This window comes from Triplophysa dalaica, chromosome 25 (assembly GCF_015846415.1).
Source record: "Triplophysa dalaica isolate WHDGS20190420 chromosome 25, ASM1584641v1, whole genome shotgun sequence".
Lineage (NCBI taxonomy): Eukaryota > Metazoa > Chordata > Actinopteri > Cypriniformes > Nemacheilidae > Triplophysa > Triplophysa dalaica.
Window position 1 is genome coordinate 3,571,855 of NC_079566.1, and position 13,146 is coordinate 3,585,000.

The 13,146-nt window shown below is 40.0% G+C and overlaps 3 protein-coding genes across 4 annotated transcripts in view; 1 reads left to right on the plus strand and 2 right to left on the minus strand.

Moving 5' to 3' along the window:
• Positions 1 to 113: 113 nt before the first annotated feature.
• nkiras1 (NFKB inhibitor interacting Ras-like 1) lies at positions 114 to 2,018 on the minus strand. The gene is made up of 4 exons (XM_056741734.1): positions 1,888 to 2,018; positions 1,415 to 1,510; positions 874 to 1,115; positions 114 to 795 (listed from the first exon to the last, which is right to left on the minus strand). Exons 2-4 carry the CDS (start codon positions 1,506 to 1,508, stop codon positions 553 to 555), a joined length of 579 nt encoding a protein of 192 aa, XP_056597712.1. The 5' UTR covers positions 1,509 to 1,510; positions 1,888 to 2,018; the 3' UTR covers positions 114 to 552.
• A 131-nt stretch (positions 2,019 to 2,149) lies between these two features.
• On the plus strand, positions 2,150 to 5,106 carry rpl15 (ribosomal protein L15). Of its 2 annotated transcripts, none has more exons than XM_056741732.1 (4): positions 2,150 to 2,259; positions 2,769 to 2,950; positions 3,130 to 3,266; positions 4,750 to 5,106. In XM_056741732.1, exons 2-4 carry the CDS (start codon positions 2,779 to 2,781, stop codon positions 5,053 to 5,055), a joined length of 615 nt encoding a protein of 204 aa, XP_056597710.1. In that variant the 5' UTR covers positions 2,150 to 2,259; positions 2,769 to 2,778; the 3' UTR covers positions 5,056 to 5,106. The 2 variants fall into 2 exon arrangements, with proteins under 2 accessions (XP_056597710.1, XP_056597711.1); XM_056741733.1 differs by lacking the exon at positions 2,150 to 2,259 and adding an exon at positions 2,328 to 2,346.
• A 5,101-nt stretch (positions 5,107 to 10,207) lies between these two features.
• The window catches only part of nr1d2b (nuclear receptor subfamily 1, group D, member 2b), a 6,105-nt gene continuing 3,166 nt past the window's right edge, over positions 10,208 to 13,146 (minus strand). Inside the window, exons 5-8 of the mRNA XM_056742000.1 lie at positions 12,620 to 13,146; positions 12,356 to 12,541; positions 12,039 to 12,249; positions 10,208 to 11,862 (exon numbers count right to left, since the gene is read on the minus strand). The exon at positions 12,620 to 13,146 is cut by the window's right edge and continues 42 nt beyond it. Of these exons, the coding sequence (XP_056597978.1) occupies positions 11,666 to 11,862; positions 12,039 to 12,249; positions 12,356 to 12,541; positions 12,620 to 13,146 (1,121 nt within the window). The 3' untranslated portion in view covers positions 10,208 to 11,665. The remainder of the gene's footprint in view (positions 11,863 to 12,038; positions 12,250 to 12,355; positions 12,542 to 12,619) is intronic.

A 13,146-nucleotide genomic window follows, 5' to 3' on the forward strand; every position in this document is an offset into this window, starting at 1 on the left:
ACGGACCCTCCCACTTTAACTGGGATAGATTCCCCGACTGTCACGTGACCAAGGTGAGCGACAGTTATTCTCCACTCGAATTGGTTGGATTACATGATCATGTGCCTCCTGAATTTAGATAAATCAACTTTATTTCATTTAATCAAACCGTTCATTTAAAATAATTGTTTACAATAATTGTGAATGTACTAGAAAAAGGTTACTATACAACAGTCATTTAAATCATTTTGGAGAAGAAGAATAGTTGCAAATAAATACACAAAGTAAAACATCCAAATGTATTTACAGAAATTTAGCATTTTGGAAATGAGAACTTCAGGGGTGGAGTATGAATAATGACTAAACCTGGATCAGTTTCGCCGACACATTTCACGCAGAATATAAAGTATGCAATATCATGACCAAAAATTAGGAGGTTGACGCTTGATAGCAAACCAACTCAATCAAATATTAGAGTATTATACAGTTGATCTATACTACTCGTTTTATTGCCCTCCTTCCTGAATACAAATAGAGCCGCTGCTGACTTGCCCTGAAACGTCTTAAATGGGTTCAGATGTCATTGGAGGGCGTTCCTTTGCTCTTGCGGCCGGGCAGAGGGAAAGAGGATTTACTCTGAGGCTGCGTCAGGCGGCTGGTAAGGCTGGTGAAGGGTTCGATTAAAGAGCTTCTCTCCGTCACGCTCACCTCCCACAGTTTGACTTTCTCCCCCCGAGCCCACTGCTGCGCCGCCTCCTGATCCACCTGCCGACGCTCCCGCAGGTCACACTTGTTTCCCAACACCATCACCATCACCTGCACACACAAACACGGTCAGCAGCATTCTGGGGAAAGGAATGGAAGTCTAATGCTTGAAAAACGCTGGTCATCTGCCTCTTTTTTGTCTCGCGACTTGTCTATTTCTTTCTTCAGGAGCTCGACTTTTCTGAAGGAGTCCAGACTGTCCACGCTGTAGACCAACACAAAACCATCAACCACGGAGAACAAGTGTTTGGGTAAATCCAGACCATCACGCAGCCCTCGCGTGTCATAGAGACGTAACTGTTCCCTCACACCACGATCCGTCTCCACAGACGCCACATATATGTCTTCTTGAGTGTCACTGGTTTCTGCACCTGAAAACAAACAGTCCTGTTTAATGGACATCGAGACTAACCCTTTCACGAACATGACAAATACAATACACTTTAATAATGAAGCACATACAGTATTCTTGGTAAAATATTGCTCATTTTTAAAGGGATAGTTCACTCAAAAATACAGATTTGTAACAACTCGAGAGTGAGTAAATGATGACAGAATCTTCATTTTTTTGGTGAACTCTTCCTTTAATGTAATTAAAATATGTATTTTATAATGAATCGCATACAGAAACTTTTCAATAACAGTTGTGTACCTGCAGACTGACACATACCTACAGAGTGAGTACCATACAGCAGCTGCTCCAGGATTGCCGTTTTGCCCACTGACGTCATGCCACAAACCACAACCTTACAGCCCTTACCCATCACTGAAACACACACAAACATCACAACTTATTTCACAGGAAAAAGACAATTATTAAAATCCAATATCATATTTGCATTATTTTAAAAGCAAATGATCAAATTCGGGAAAAACTATAGTTTTACAGATTACAGTAAGTTAATTATTGTATGAGTAAATTATGTACATTATTCACTCCACGTTTGTGTAGAAGTGTAGAAAATCCTAACATATCAAAATATACCTCATATCATACTTGATTTATATTTAATCACACAATGTTTTATTTTTAGTGATTATTGTCAACAGAAAGAAATGAACCAACTGTCCTGCGTTCAGACAAAACCTGCTTACATTAAATTTATGAGTAATTAACGTATAACTTGACAACTAGTAACTTACCTTAGGCAGTTTAATCGTCCAAGGACATTTAAGAGACAACAACGTTTACTAATAATCGTTAAAAGTCTGAAAATAAAAAGACTTTTACCATCTCTGTGCGCGAACGGCGCCGGTATTAAACGTCACATCCGCTCAGTCTCATCCTCGAGAAAACGGAGCGTACAATATCAGCGCGTTCTTTGGCACAGAATTAAAAATGTTTTAAAGTGAATCACATATTGTTTTCTAATTTGTTTCTACTCTGATAAAGTTTAACAGCACAAAACTACATTTCCCACAACTCCTTGCCAGCGGAGGGGGGAAGCCGCCGTCGCGTTCTTTTAAAGCATTGTGGGTAATTTTCCTCTCTCTTTCCGGTTTGTACGCCATCAAGTAAGCGAGACCTTATCCGTTTTCTAAACCTAGAATCCAACAAATATCACACATCAGATAAAGTCATCCGAGTCACAGAATTCACATGTATGTGTCGGAATGTGTTATTGATCAGACGATATCGTTCTTTTTCGCGATGATGACTTTTGAGATGATTTTCGCGCTTGTAGAGTTTAGTAGTAGCGGTGCTAATGTCATGCCCGCGCTTGCACGTTTCTGGATGTTATTTAGATCCAAATGAAATCTAGTGTTTTGCTGTCGGTGTCAGTTGTTACGGTTATTTACATGATTGTGTGTTGTGTAGCACATGTGTGTGGCAGTCGATATGTCGTGGCTACACATCTCTTGAACTGTAATTTGTGTTGTACCAGCGACTGAAGCTACACTTGTTAAAACACGTCAAATGACTTCCCATGTTTGATTTGTCAACTTGTTGACACTATTTATTCGCGTCAGTTGTTTTTCATCTATAGTTATTGTTTTGCTCATTTAAATGTTTGTTTTGATAGGTGAGGCATCATGGGAGCGTACAAGTACATGCAGGAGTTATGGAGGAAGAAGCAGTCTGATGTGATGCGGTTTCTGCTTCGCGTGCGGTGTTGGCAATACCGTCAGTTATCATCTCTCCATCGGGCTCCTAGACCCACCCGACCCGATAAAGCCCGCAGACTGGGATACAAGGCCAAACAGGGTGAGTGATGAGACCGCTTGCACATCTCCTCCGTCCTGTGTCTGAAAGCATGCACTGGATGAACGGAAGTGTGCAAGTAGTCCTTTCTGGATGAGGGTGATTTCTAGTTGCAGCGCTGACAGCATCATAGTTTTGTCAAGTCTTTGTATCTTGATTCATTTGTGCTTTCATCAAAACAGGCTACGTCATTTACCGCATACGTGTGCGCCGTGGAGGCCGAAAGCGCCCCGTGCCAAAAGGTGCCACCTATGGCAAGCCCGTGCACCATGGTGTTAACCAGATCAAGTTTGCACGCAGCCTGCAGTCAGTTGCTGAGGTACGTGAACGCCGTCTCTGTCACTGCACTACATTCAGATGTACGCTCTCTTATGATCTGTCATGATGGTGTAACATCACAGTTATGAATCTTGGTTTTTGGTGTGTTACTGTTGACGAATTGAACTGAATTACTGTACAGAAGGGTTTTCTTACTGTAGAAGTGACTGCAACATCTGGATGTTAACTCGTTCCCCGCCAGCCTTTAAAAAAAAAAGTTGCAAGTGTTTTTTTAACATTTTCACCCAACTTCAATGGCTCACAGTAAATTTTCTGTAAAGAATATATGGACAAACAATGTGTTAAATGAAAGAACAGAGTCTCTGCTTTTAAACAAAAGAAACCGTATTCTTCTATCTTCATTTGTTCAATTTGTATCGCTCTGTAGATGTGGGTGGGCTTCTTCAAAAATGCATCATTTAGATTAAACAGCTGAGATAATTAACGTTTTTTTTGTCAAAGATTCCACCCAGATTACACTCAAAACAATCATTAAAACCGCTAAAACATAAACGTTCGAATTTCTTGGATTCTGCACTTTTTCCCAAAGATGTGTAATAGCGCCTCCTGCTGTACAACAGTACAAACACTGATTGCCGTAATAACTCGTCTTTGGCGGGGAACCATTTTTTAAAAATAAGATAACTCGTCAAAGGCGGTGAAAGAGTTAAAGTGACAGTTCACCCAGAACACAAAAGATATTTAGAAGAATGTTTTGAAACTGGACTGTGACTGTACCTATTGACGTGCATTCCTTTTGTGTCCATACAATAGAAGTGAATGGGTACGTTGCTGTTCAGTGCCCCACTTTCTTCAAGATATTGTCATCCGTGTTCTGATAACTATTTTAAACAAATCCCTTTAAGCTTAACATGACAAAAGGCGATAACGCATTATAAAATAACGATTTTAAGCTCGTCAAATGGTTTAAGACGTTTTTTGTACTGCAAAAAAGAAACGTAAACCCATATGGGCCTATGCTGTATTCAGGGGTTTGTTGTCGATCACAAGAGAGTTTGATGGAAGGACTAATTGGGTCAGGGTTCATCTGGTCCGCTTTCTTCAGTAAAAGCACTATACACTATTCTGATTTGACTTGTGTCTAACATGAAGTGTTGTGGTACTCAAGACAACAATTATGTTTTACGCTAGCCGTTTTCTTGAGCACTGTATAGACATATACAATACAGACTACATGTGGTTTTGAGTATGTTTCTGCAGAAGTTTGAAGTCTTTAACCTCATAGACTAGTAAAAAAAGCGTCACACTAATGTGCTCGACACAGATACCCTAGGTTTTTATTTTCATGCATGTTGTCAATGTATTGAGCAAATTTCTATGTTGTAAATTGTATGAATCTATGTTTGCAAATCCCCGTTTTTACATTGACATGTAATTGCTTTGTAAATATCCCACATACTGCTTTATTCTGGCTATGTTGTGCTGGTTTGTAAGTGCTCTGTTCCTCTTGTCATTGTTGTTAGGAGCGTGCTGGCCGTCACTGCGGAGGCCTGCGGGTGCTCAACTCCTACTGGGTGGGTGAAGACTCCACATACAAGTTTTTTGAGGTGATCCTCATCGACACCTTCCACAAAGCCATCAGACGCAACCCCGACACTCAATGGATCACCAAGGCTGTGCACAAGCACAGGGAAATGCGCGGTCTCACATCTGCAGGCAAGAAGAGCCGAGGGCTGGGCAAGGGCCACAAGTTCCACCTCACCATCGGTGGCTCTCGTCGCGCCGCCTGGAAGAGACGCAACACCCTGCAGCTGCGCCGTTACCGTTAAAGAGTGTGTGCTGTACATTTATTCAAATAAAAAGTACCTTTGTTTCGGTCACTGTGTGTCTGCTCCTGTTTGTTTCAAGTTTACTACATTACACACAAAAATGGCACAAATAGAGATATCGAGAAAAAAAATGATTTTTAATCATGCAAAATTGTGTAGAGCACATTTGGTTCAGTTATCAAAAGCTCATGACATAATTTGAAACGTATAAAAGTGTAATGTATCCGTCGTTTTCTTGCAAAAAAAATTCATGGAGCAAAACGGGTGTCTAATTATCCAAACCAATGCTGTGTAAAATATTTAAGACTTTAAAATAAAATATTTTAACGTTTTAAGAAGCTACATTTATGGAACAATATTGCATATTTTGGGCTTTTAATATGTACACTTGATGCTGGTACTGGAATGAATAAATCACAGCTCTGTGTACTGTTATATTACGAAAAACCCCTTTACATTGTTGATTATGCAGAACTTTATGAAGACACTTCTATACACAGGCTAAATATATATGAAGAGTTAAGGTCCAAAATTAGATTATTTTTACTGAGCATTCCACACAATATCAATCAAACTGCAGTTGGTTCATTTTTATTGAGCCATAACTAAAAAAATCATGTTTTTATTTTATTGTGTAAGTTAGCTGCATTTTTTAAATCTCATTTAGGCACCAAGCATTTATATATATTTATATATTAGGAAGTTTACTTTTTTAAAATCCAAGTCAACAATCTATTAACTAAAAAGTGGTTTTGTATTTTTTCATCCGGATGAGTTATTCAGATAATTTATATATAACTATATGACAACATGAGAGGTTGTTCATGTGAACTTCAGAAAAGCGATAAGTGAAAAGCTGTGATATTTGGATAAATGTCCGTAACCAAACAGCTCTCATCCCCTACTAAAGCAGCAAATGGAGGATGAGATCTGTTTGGTTACTAACATTCTTCAAAATATCTTTGTGTTCAGCAGAACAAAGAAATGTATACAGATTTAGAACAATCTGACTGGGAAGTAAATGATGAGAGAATATTTTTTTTGGGGTGAACTGTCCCTTTAAATGTCCTTACCTGTTCTGTGATGTTCCATCCCAAACTACATTGATGTGTCAATGACATTGATGCAGGAGATTATCTTCCAATTAAACAGCATCTGTATCGAATAAACCCCAGGAAATGAGAAGTCATGAAAGCTGAGGAAGATTATCTACTGGGGCATGGTCTGAGAACACCTTGATTGTAGTTTTTGAACAGTTGAATAAGGGGCCGATCAGACAGAACGAGTTTTTTGCTGTTAAGGGCGATTCACATTTTATAAGCGCGCATATTCGTTCTTTTAAATATTGCCATGCAAACAAGCGCACTCGGATAGGCAGCAATGGTTCCATCTTTCTAGGCGCCTCAGCTTTCCAGAATGCCGCACGCCCATTGCTGGTCATGTGACAAGAACCAATCAGCCAATATAGACGAGATGGTCACCACTGTTGAAAGAAAAACCATTGTATGCTGGTTTGGTATGTTATGAGGCTGATTTGTGCTGGTTTAAGCTGGTCAAACCAGCATTAAAACATGCCTAACCCAGCATATGCTGGTGTTTCCAACAGGGAGAGCATAAATAAATATAGTAGCAGACTTATTGCAAGGTATTTTCCATGCAGATAATCCATATATCCTTTTTATACCTTTTTTATATACTGTCTAAACGGCTATCGTGGCTCAGGGAGCGCAAACTCCTATAGGCGCTATGGAAGGAAAGGATAAAGTTGTGCAGCTCACCTTTTTCCACGCCGTTTTAGACACCAAATGTAAATGCTTGTGCGCATTTGTCAGAGTAGAAGAAAAGCTCAATGCACAAAAATACAGGGATAATGATCATGAAAATCTAGCCCAGAACATTCAGAACTTCGCACAGGCTAGAAGGTTCATTCTCCAACATGACAATGGTCCTAAGCACACAGATAAAACAATGCAAGAGCGACTTATGGACAACTCCGTCTATGTCCTTGAGTGGCCCAGCGAGTGCTTGAGCTTGAACCCAACTGAACATCTCTGTAGAAACCTGAAAATATCTGTCTACTGATGATCTCCATCCAACCTGACAGAGTTTGAGAGGATCTGAGGAGAAGAATGACAACAATCATGGCCGCCATACTGAAGGAAATCCTTTTGTACAGAATCAAGCCTACTACTAAAATGGAGATGTAGCTGGGGAGCTTTCATATTTTCCTTTTGTATGGAGATGTATTTTTGCTTATTGAACACTACATCTCTTTAAGAGTGTTTTGGGACAATTTTATGTTCGCTTAATGAGTTCAGGTATGAAACTTCTGTCAAAGTCAAATGTTGAAAATATCAAATCATGTTTAAAATATGTAAATCATCAGAATTTAAAAATGTATTTATTGTGTAAGTGGTTACATATCTGCGGTCTATTTAAAATTGATTATTACGTCCTGTGTTTGCTAAATCCTGTTTGTGTGTGATTGTATTTACAGTGTTTGTGCTTACCCTTCTGTGGTGTTTGTATTTGTGGTTAAAGTTTTTTTACCTGGGGCCTGTAGCATGAATGTGGCTGAACAAACTCAGGGTTACAGGATTAGTCTTGGGTTGTCAAAACCAAACCAACCTGATCAAGTTTTGTTGGTACCATGAAGGGGGTTTCTTTGTCAACTCAAGCTTTGATCCTGAAGCTAAGATTAGTTAATGCGTTAGATTGCTTCCTTAAAGCACTGACACAACACAGATGCATTAGGGAGTGTTGTAGGCATTGAAGTATTAAAAACTTCTTATACATTTTAAAATGTACAGCCTACTGTATGATTCATTATTTAGGTGAATTCTAAGCATAACTTGATCAAAAAAATATTAGAATAGCAGTTTTAAAAGATATGTGATGTCACCTGTCAATGTATGGTATCTTACTGTAGCTGTTTAATAGAAGGTTTCTATAATGGACAAAGAAAATAATTGTCCCAACACAGTGAAACTGAAAGTGTTCCTAGATGTTCTGCACCACAGACAAGAATGTAAAAAATGCAACGCATAGAAATACTTATTGTGTGTAGCAGGTTAGCCGTGCAGCGTAAGTTACCATGGCGATGAACACCGATTAGACCTAAAACCCAGGGTTGGTGCAAACTAATCCTAAACCTACTTCATGATACAGGCCCCAGGTAAAGAGGAAACAGAAACTTGTAAACAAATGTAATCTTAAAGTAGTTTGTAATCAGAATACTTAAAACATGTTAAATCTTAAATTTTGCCATGTAGTTTTTAGTCAGTAACTGATTACAATTCCCAAGGCATTTACCCAGCTCTTTACCAAGCTCTAGTGGTAACCTATCTTGATAAATGTAAAAACCTCTGAAAATGCTTTTGTTGTAAATTGTTATTGTTTCATTTAAACTTCTTATTTTTTCATTTACTAATGTCCTTCAGAAGATTTAAAAATACATAATGTTTTTCAGGAAATAAAATATATTTGATTTTACACCAAAACCAAAAACTCTTGATTGACCTCAAGGTAAAAAGATGAATCTCAACATCATACAGCTACTGCTGGATATGTGTCAAATATCCAGATATCCTGAAAAAGATTGTGGAGGACCTGGGTGATTGTTTTGAAGATCACTGCACAGTCTAATGACTCATGACAAACAAGAAACCCTTAAACAACTATGACAAAACATGTTCAGGTAACTGTTCAGGTAACATCATACAGTATTAAGAATCATTGGGATGTAAACTTTTGCCCTGGACCATTTTTAGAAATTCTGTTATTGTCAAACTGTAGATTTTTACTAATGGTTGTCTTATTTGTGGAACTGTTATTGCAACTGGACATGAGGAGTGTCTTACTGCTGCCACACAGCTTCTTCTGCTGTTGTGTTTTTGCCCAGAATGAAAACTTCAATGATAATGAAAACTTCATAAGTTGTTCTTATGATGTTTCATGTCATTTATCTAGTATTACTAGGCCTTAGTGCAGCGTTTGAGTGCACCATGGATAATGCCATTCTAATACATTGTTTTTATCAATTATGAGATGTTATATACATCTTGCGTCATGCATAGTATGGAGTGCCACAAGTATCACTTTTAGACCCCATCCTTTTGCAAGTTGCAATCAAGTGCAGCCAATAGGATGTAAAAATTACTCCTTTGTTATTAAGTAATCTTAAACAAGAGGATTATTCATATTTTTTATCAATATTGTGGTTGCATTTTAGACAGAATTTTTCGGGGTCACCAAAGAACTGTGATAAAAACAGATTATATGAACCTATGTATTGTGTCACATACTTAACAATAGATCTAAAAATCAAAAAACTTTATACATTGGGTGAACAAGAACGATCTGTTAAATAAATTTAAAAAAAAATAGAGAAGACTAACTTGTTCAGTACTAGTGATGTTTTAGTCTGCCATTTATTATATACACTCACCTAAAAGATTATTAGGAACACCTGTTCAATTTCTCATTAATGCAATAATAGTGGTGGTGTAATGGTGTGGGGGATGTTTTCTTGGCACACTTTAGGCCCCTTAGTGCCAACTGAGCATTGTTTCTGACCATGTCCATCCCTTTATGACCACCATGTACACATCCTCTGATGGCTACTTCCAGCAGGATAATGCACCATGTTACAAAGCTCAAATCATTTCAAATTGGTTTCTTGAACATGACCATGAGTTCACTGTACTAAAATGTCCCCCAAAGTCACCAGATCTCAACCCAATAGAGTATCTTTGGGATGTGGTGGAACGGGAGCTTCGTGCATCCCACAAATTTCCATCAACTGCAAGATGCTATCCTATCAATATGGGCCAACATTTCTAAAGAATGCTTTCAGCACCTTGTTGAATCAATGCCACGTAGAATTAAGGCAGTTCTGAAGGCCAAAGGGGGTCAAACACAGTATTAGTATGGTGTTCCTAATAATCCTTTAGATGAGTTCATATTCTGTGCGAACAAAAATCTAGTTTAAAGTCAAGCTCTTTCAAGGATAAGTTTGTTTTCACATACTTCTGGATATTATCAGAGAGCATCTAATTTTAAACGCATTTGACTTGAGAATAATTCATCTTTTACTGACATGTAGATATGACAACAAGATGTACAGTATTACAAAAAACAAAAGGATTCAGCATTTGTTTTCTCTGTTTTTATTTTCTATGTATTTCATATATATATATATATATATATATAAATCTATCTATCTTACAATGCTTTCACAGAAGAAAACAGACTGGAATATGGCAACACAATGCTGAGTGAGCCGCAGCCCACACACGAACACCAACACCAAACACAACTCAAGATAGTCTAATACATCAGTTTTACATTAGAACTCATCTGCAGAGGACTGACAAAAAAACAATCCACACTGTGAGGCACTGCCGGAGCAATGACATCACTTCCTTTTTCCCATTTCCTCTGCGTGCTCTGATTCATGACTATGCATGCAGTTTACTGATACGAAAGCAATAATTCTACACAAACATTTACTAAGGCTTGCTTGAAGAACAACTAATAAATTACATTGTTGGAATCAATTACAATAATCTGAGTGAAAACAATTACCCCAAACCATGGAAGTGTTTTACAACCATTTAGATATTCAGGTGTCAGCTAGGGTGTGTCCTCAGCATTACGTCATCAGTATATGGATAGTTTTGTCAATGCACGCCTCCTATAGTTATATAAAACATTGTTTCTTCATAAGTTTAGTAGCATCATTAAACATTGTGTCTTTTATTGACATACGCACCATAGCTGTAAGATAAATACTTTATGTGGCAAGTATGTGAATGGTTGGTCAACACACTTCAAGCGTACAGTCCGGTTGAGCAATCTTTGGCAGTATTAAACCTCAGCGCTCAGCGATACGCGGTACATGTCCATAAACATCTGCCATAAAACCATGTGTTATTATTCATCCAGTTATAAATATAGAAACAGTTGAAATGCGCTCCTGTGACTCAATTCTGTTCTGAATGTTTCAGGCCAAACCATTTTCAATTTACTAGACATTTTAAGAAGATGAAACTATAAAAATATATCTGTCCGCGAAACATTTGTGCGTCTTTCGGTCGGAAAGCTCAGTTTAGCAGCTTGTTCCACATTCTTCCATTTTCAGTTGTTGCTTTTTTCTTTCAAGCATAATGGATGTCAAGGCTTGCTGTGGGGATAACCCACCATCTGCACACAGCTTTCATACGACCAGGCAGCCAATTTCTGAAGAAGATCAGAAAACAAACACTACAAAGACAGTGAACATGTTACTTATTACACACGGTATAAATCTAAAGACAAATTCAAGGCGCCTCCACGTGCACATGAGCCTCACAATCGCACAAACTCTCGTAAGCATCTACAACGAAACCTTTGTAGTTTGCATCTGCGAGCGGTGTGCGTTAGAACAGACGGAGGCGATATGGTTTACAGTACGATGACTTCATCAGTTCCTGCCCCCTACACAGACCTTCACTAGGAAAGTCTCAGATTCTCCTCGGCCGAGCGGACAGGTTGTGGAAGTGGATGGGGGGTGGTCCACAGTTTTGGGGGCGGGTTTTGGGTGGCCAGGGGTGGACCTTGGTTCGGGTGGTCAAGGGTGGACCTTGAAGGCCAGGAGCTGCTCAGAGTGCATGTTGTTGAGCGAGCGCAGGTCGGGGAGTTTCAGGAGCAGTTTGGTGAAGATGGCGATCTCGTTGGGATGATTCTTGGTGATCAGACTGCGAAGAGCTCGAATCAGAGACTCCTGGAGCGCCTCGACTGAGTTGACATTCTCAAGACCGGAACGATCTGTGGGGAATTTATTCAAATGATTTTCAATAACAGATATGGGGATTTTAACAATAAACCAGATATCTGTCAGAAAGTATCAATAACTAGAAAAATAATTTTAAATTAAGATGTCGCTCAGCATCCCCCAAAAAGGGTTGTTGTTCTTTATTAAAACGTTACAGAGCAGTAAGTACCTGCAGACACCAGCACAACGGCTGTGAAGAGACTCATCTCCTCCTCGCTGAGGTTGAGAGATTGCAGTTTCTCCGTGAAGTCGAACATGGAGTTGAGGAGATCACCAGCACCCATGGAGCGCAGAGCCTCTACGCTGTACTTTCTACCGCTCAGAAAGGTTACCGCGCGCTCCTTCACATCAAACAGGGATGTAAAACGCACCACCAGCACCTATTAAAACAGACATGCATGTTCTGACGGGTCCTTCGTGTTCATCAGATTTGGCTGCTGTAGAACCGGGTTGTAAATCTTTATTTATAGATCTTTTATTTCGTACCTCAAAGGTGCCGGCCTTCAGCAGGCTGACCTGGTCATGCTCAGAAAGATCTCTGAATCCGGGAATGCGTTTGGCAAACTCCACCACCTCCCTGACGGCTGGGGTGAAGCTCATGGAGAACTCCTCCCAGATACTGTGACCCGACTTCTGGGGGTCCACTTGAGGTGATGTATTCATGGGACAGACCTACGTAACAAAGATAAACTGTCAAGAACTTCAGCAGCGCCAATAGCAGCGCCATTTAGCGAGATGCGTATAACTCACCAGGTGCATTCTGTTGGCCCAGGCACACGTCGGGACGCTGTAGGTGGCTGAAGGCACGTTCTGACAGGCTGGTCGAACAGGGCAGACGCTACTGTATGGTTGGCTAGAGCCCTCAGGCACCTGCGCAATGCAGCTTGATAGAGAATTCTGATTGGACGTTGAGGACGTGTTGACCCGGAGGTTCCAGACCTCTGTGAAATGGCCGTGGTTGTCAGGGGCCTCTGAAGGCACATTGACCTGCTCTTGATTGTACATGAACGTCTCCTGGTGGGCCCTGGTGACCGTGCCAATGACCTCCTCCTCCCCGATGTCCATGGCACTGGAAGAATCTGAGCTCGTATCCATGGAGACCGGCGGCTCGGGGTCAGGGCTGGATTCAGATCGGTTGCTCTGGGGAGAAGTGGAGGAGGAGAGAGAGGACGGGCCGTCGGCGGACAGGGGCGGAGTCTGGTTGTTAACAGACAGGGGCTGGTTGCCATGGCCGTTCTCCATCATGTTGTTCATGGCGTTCTGCATCTCGAGCAGCA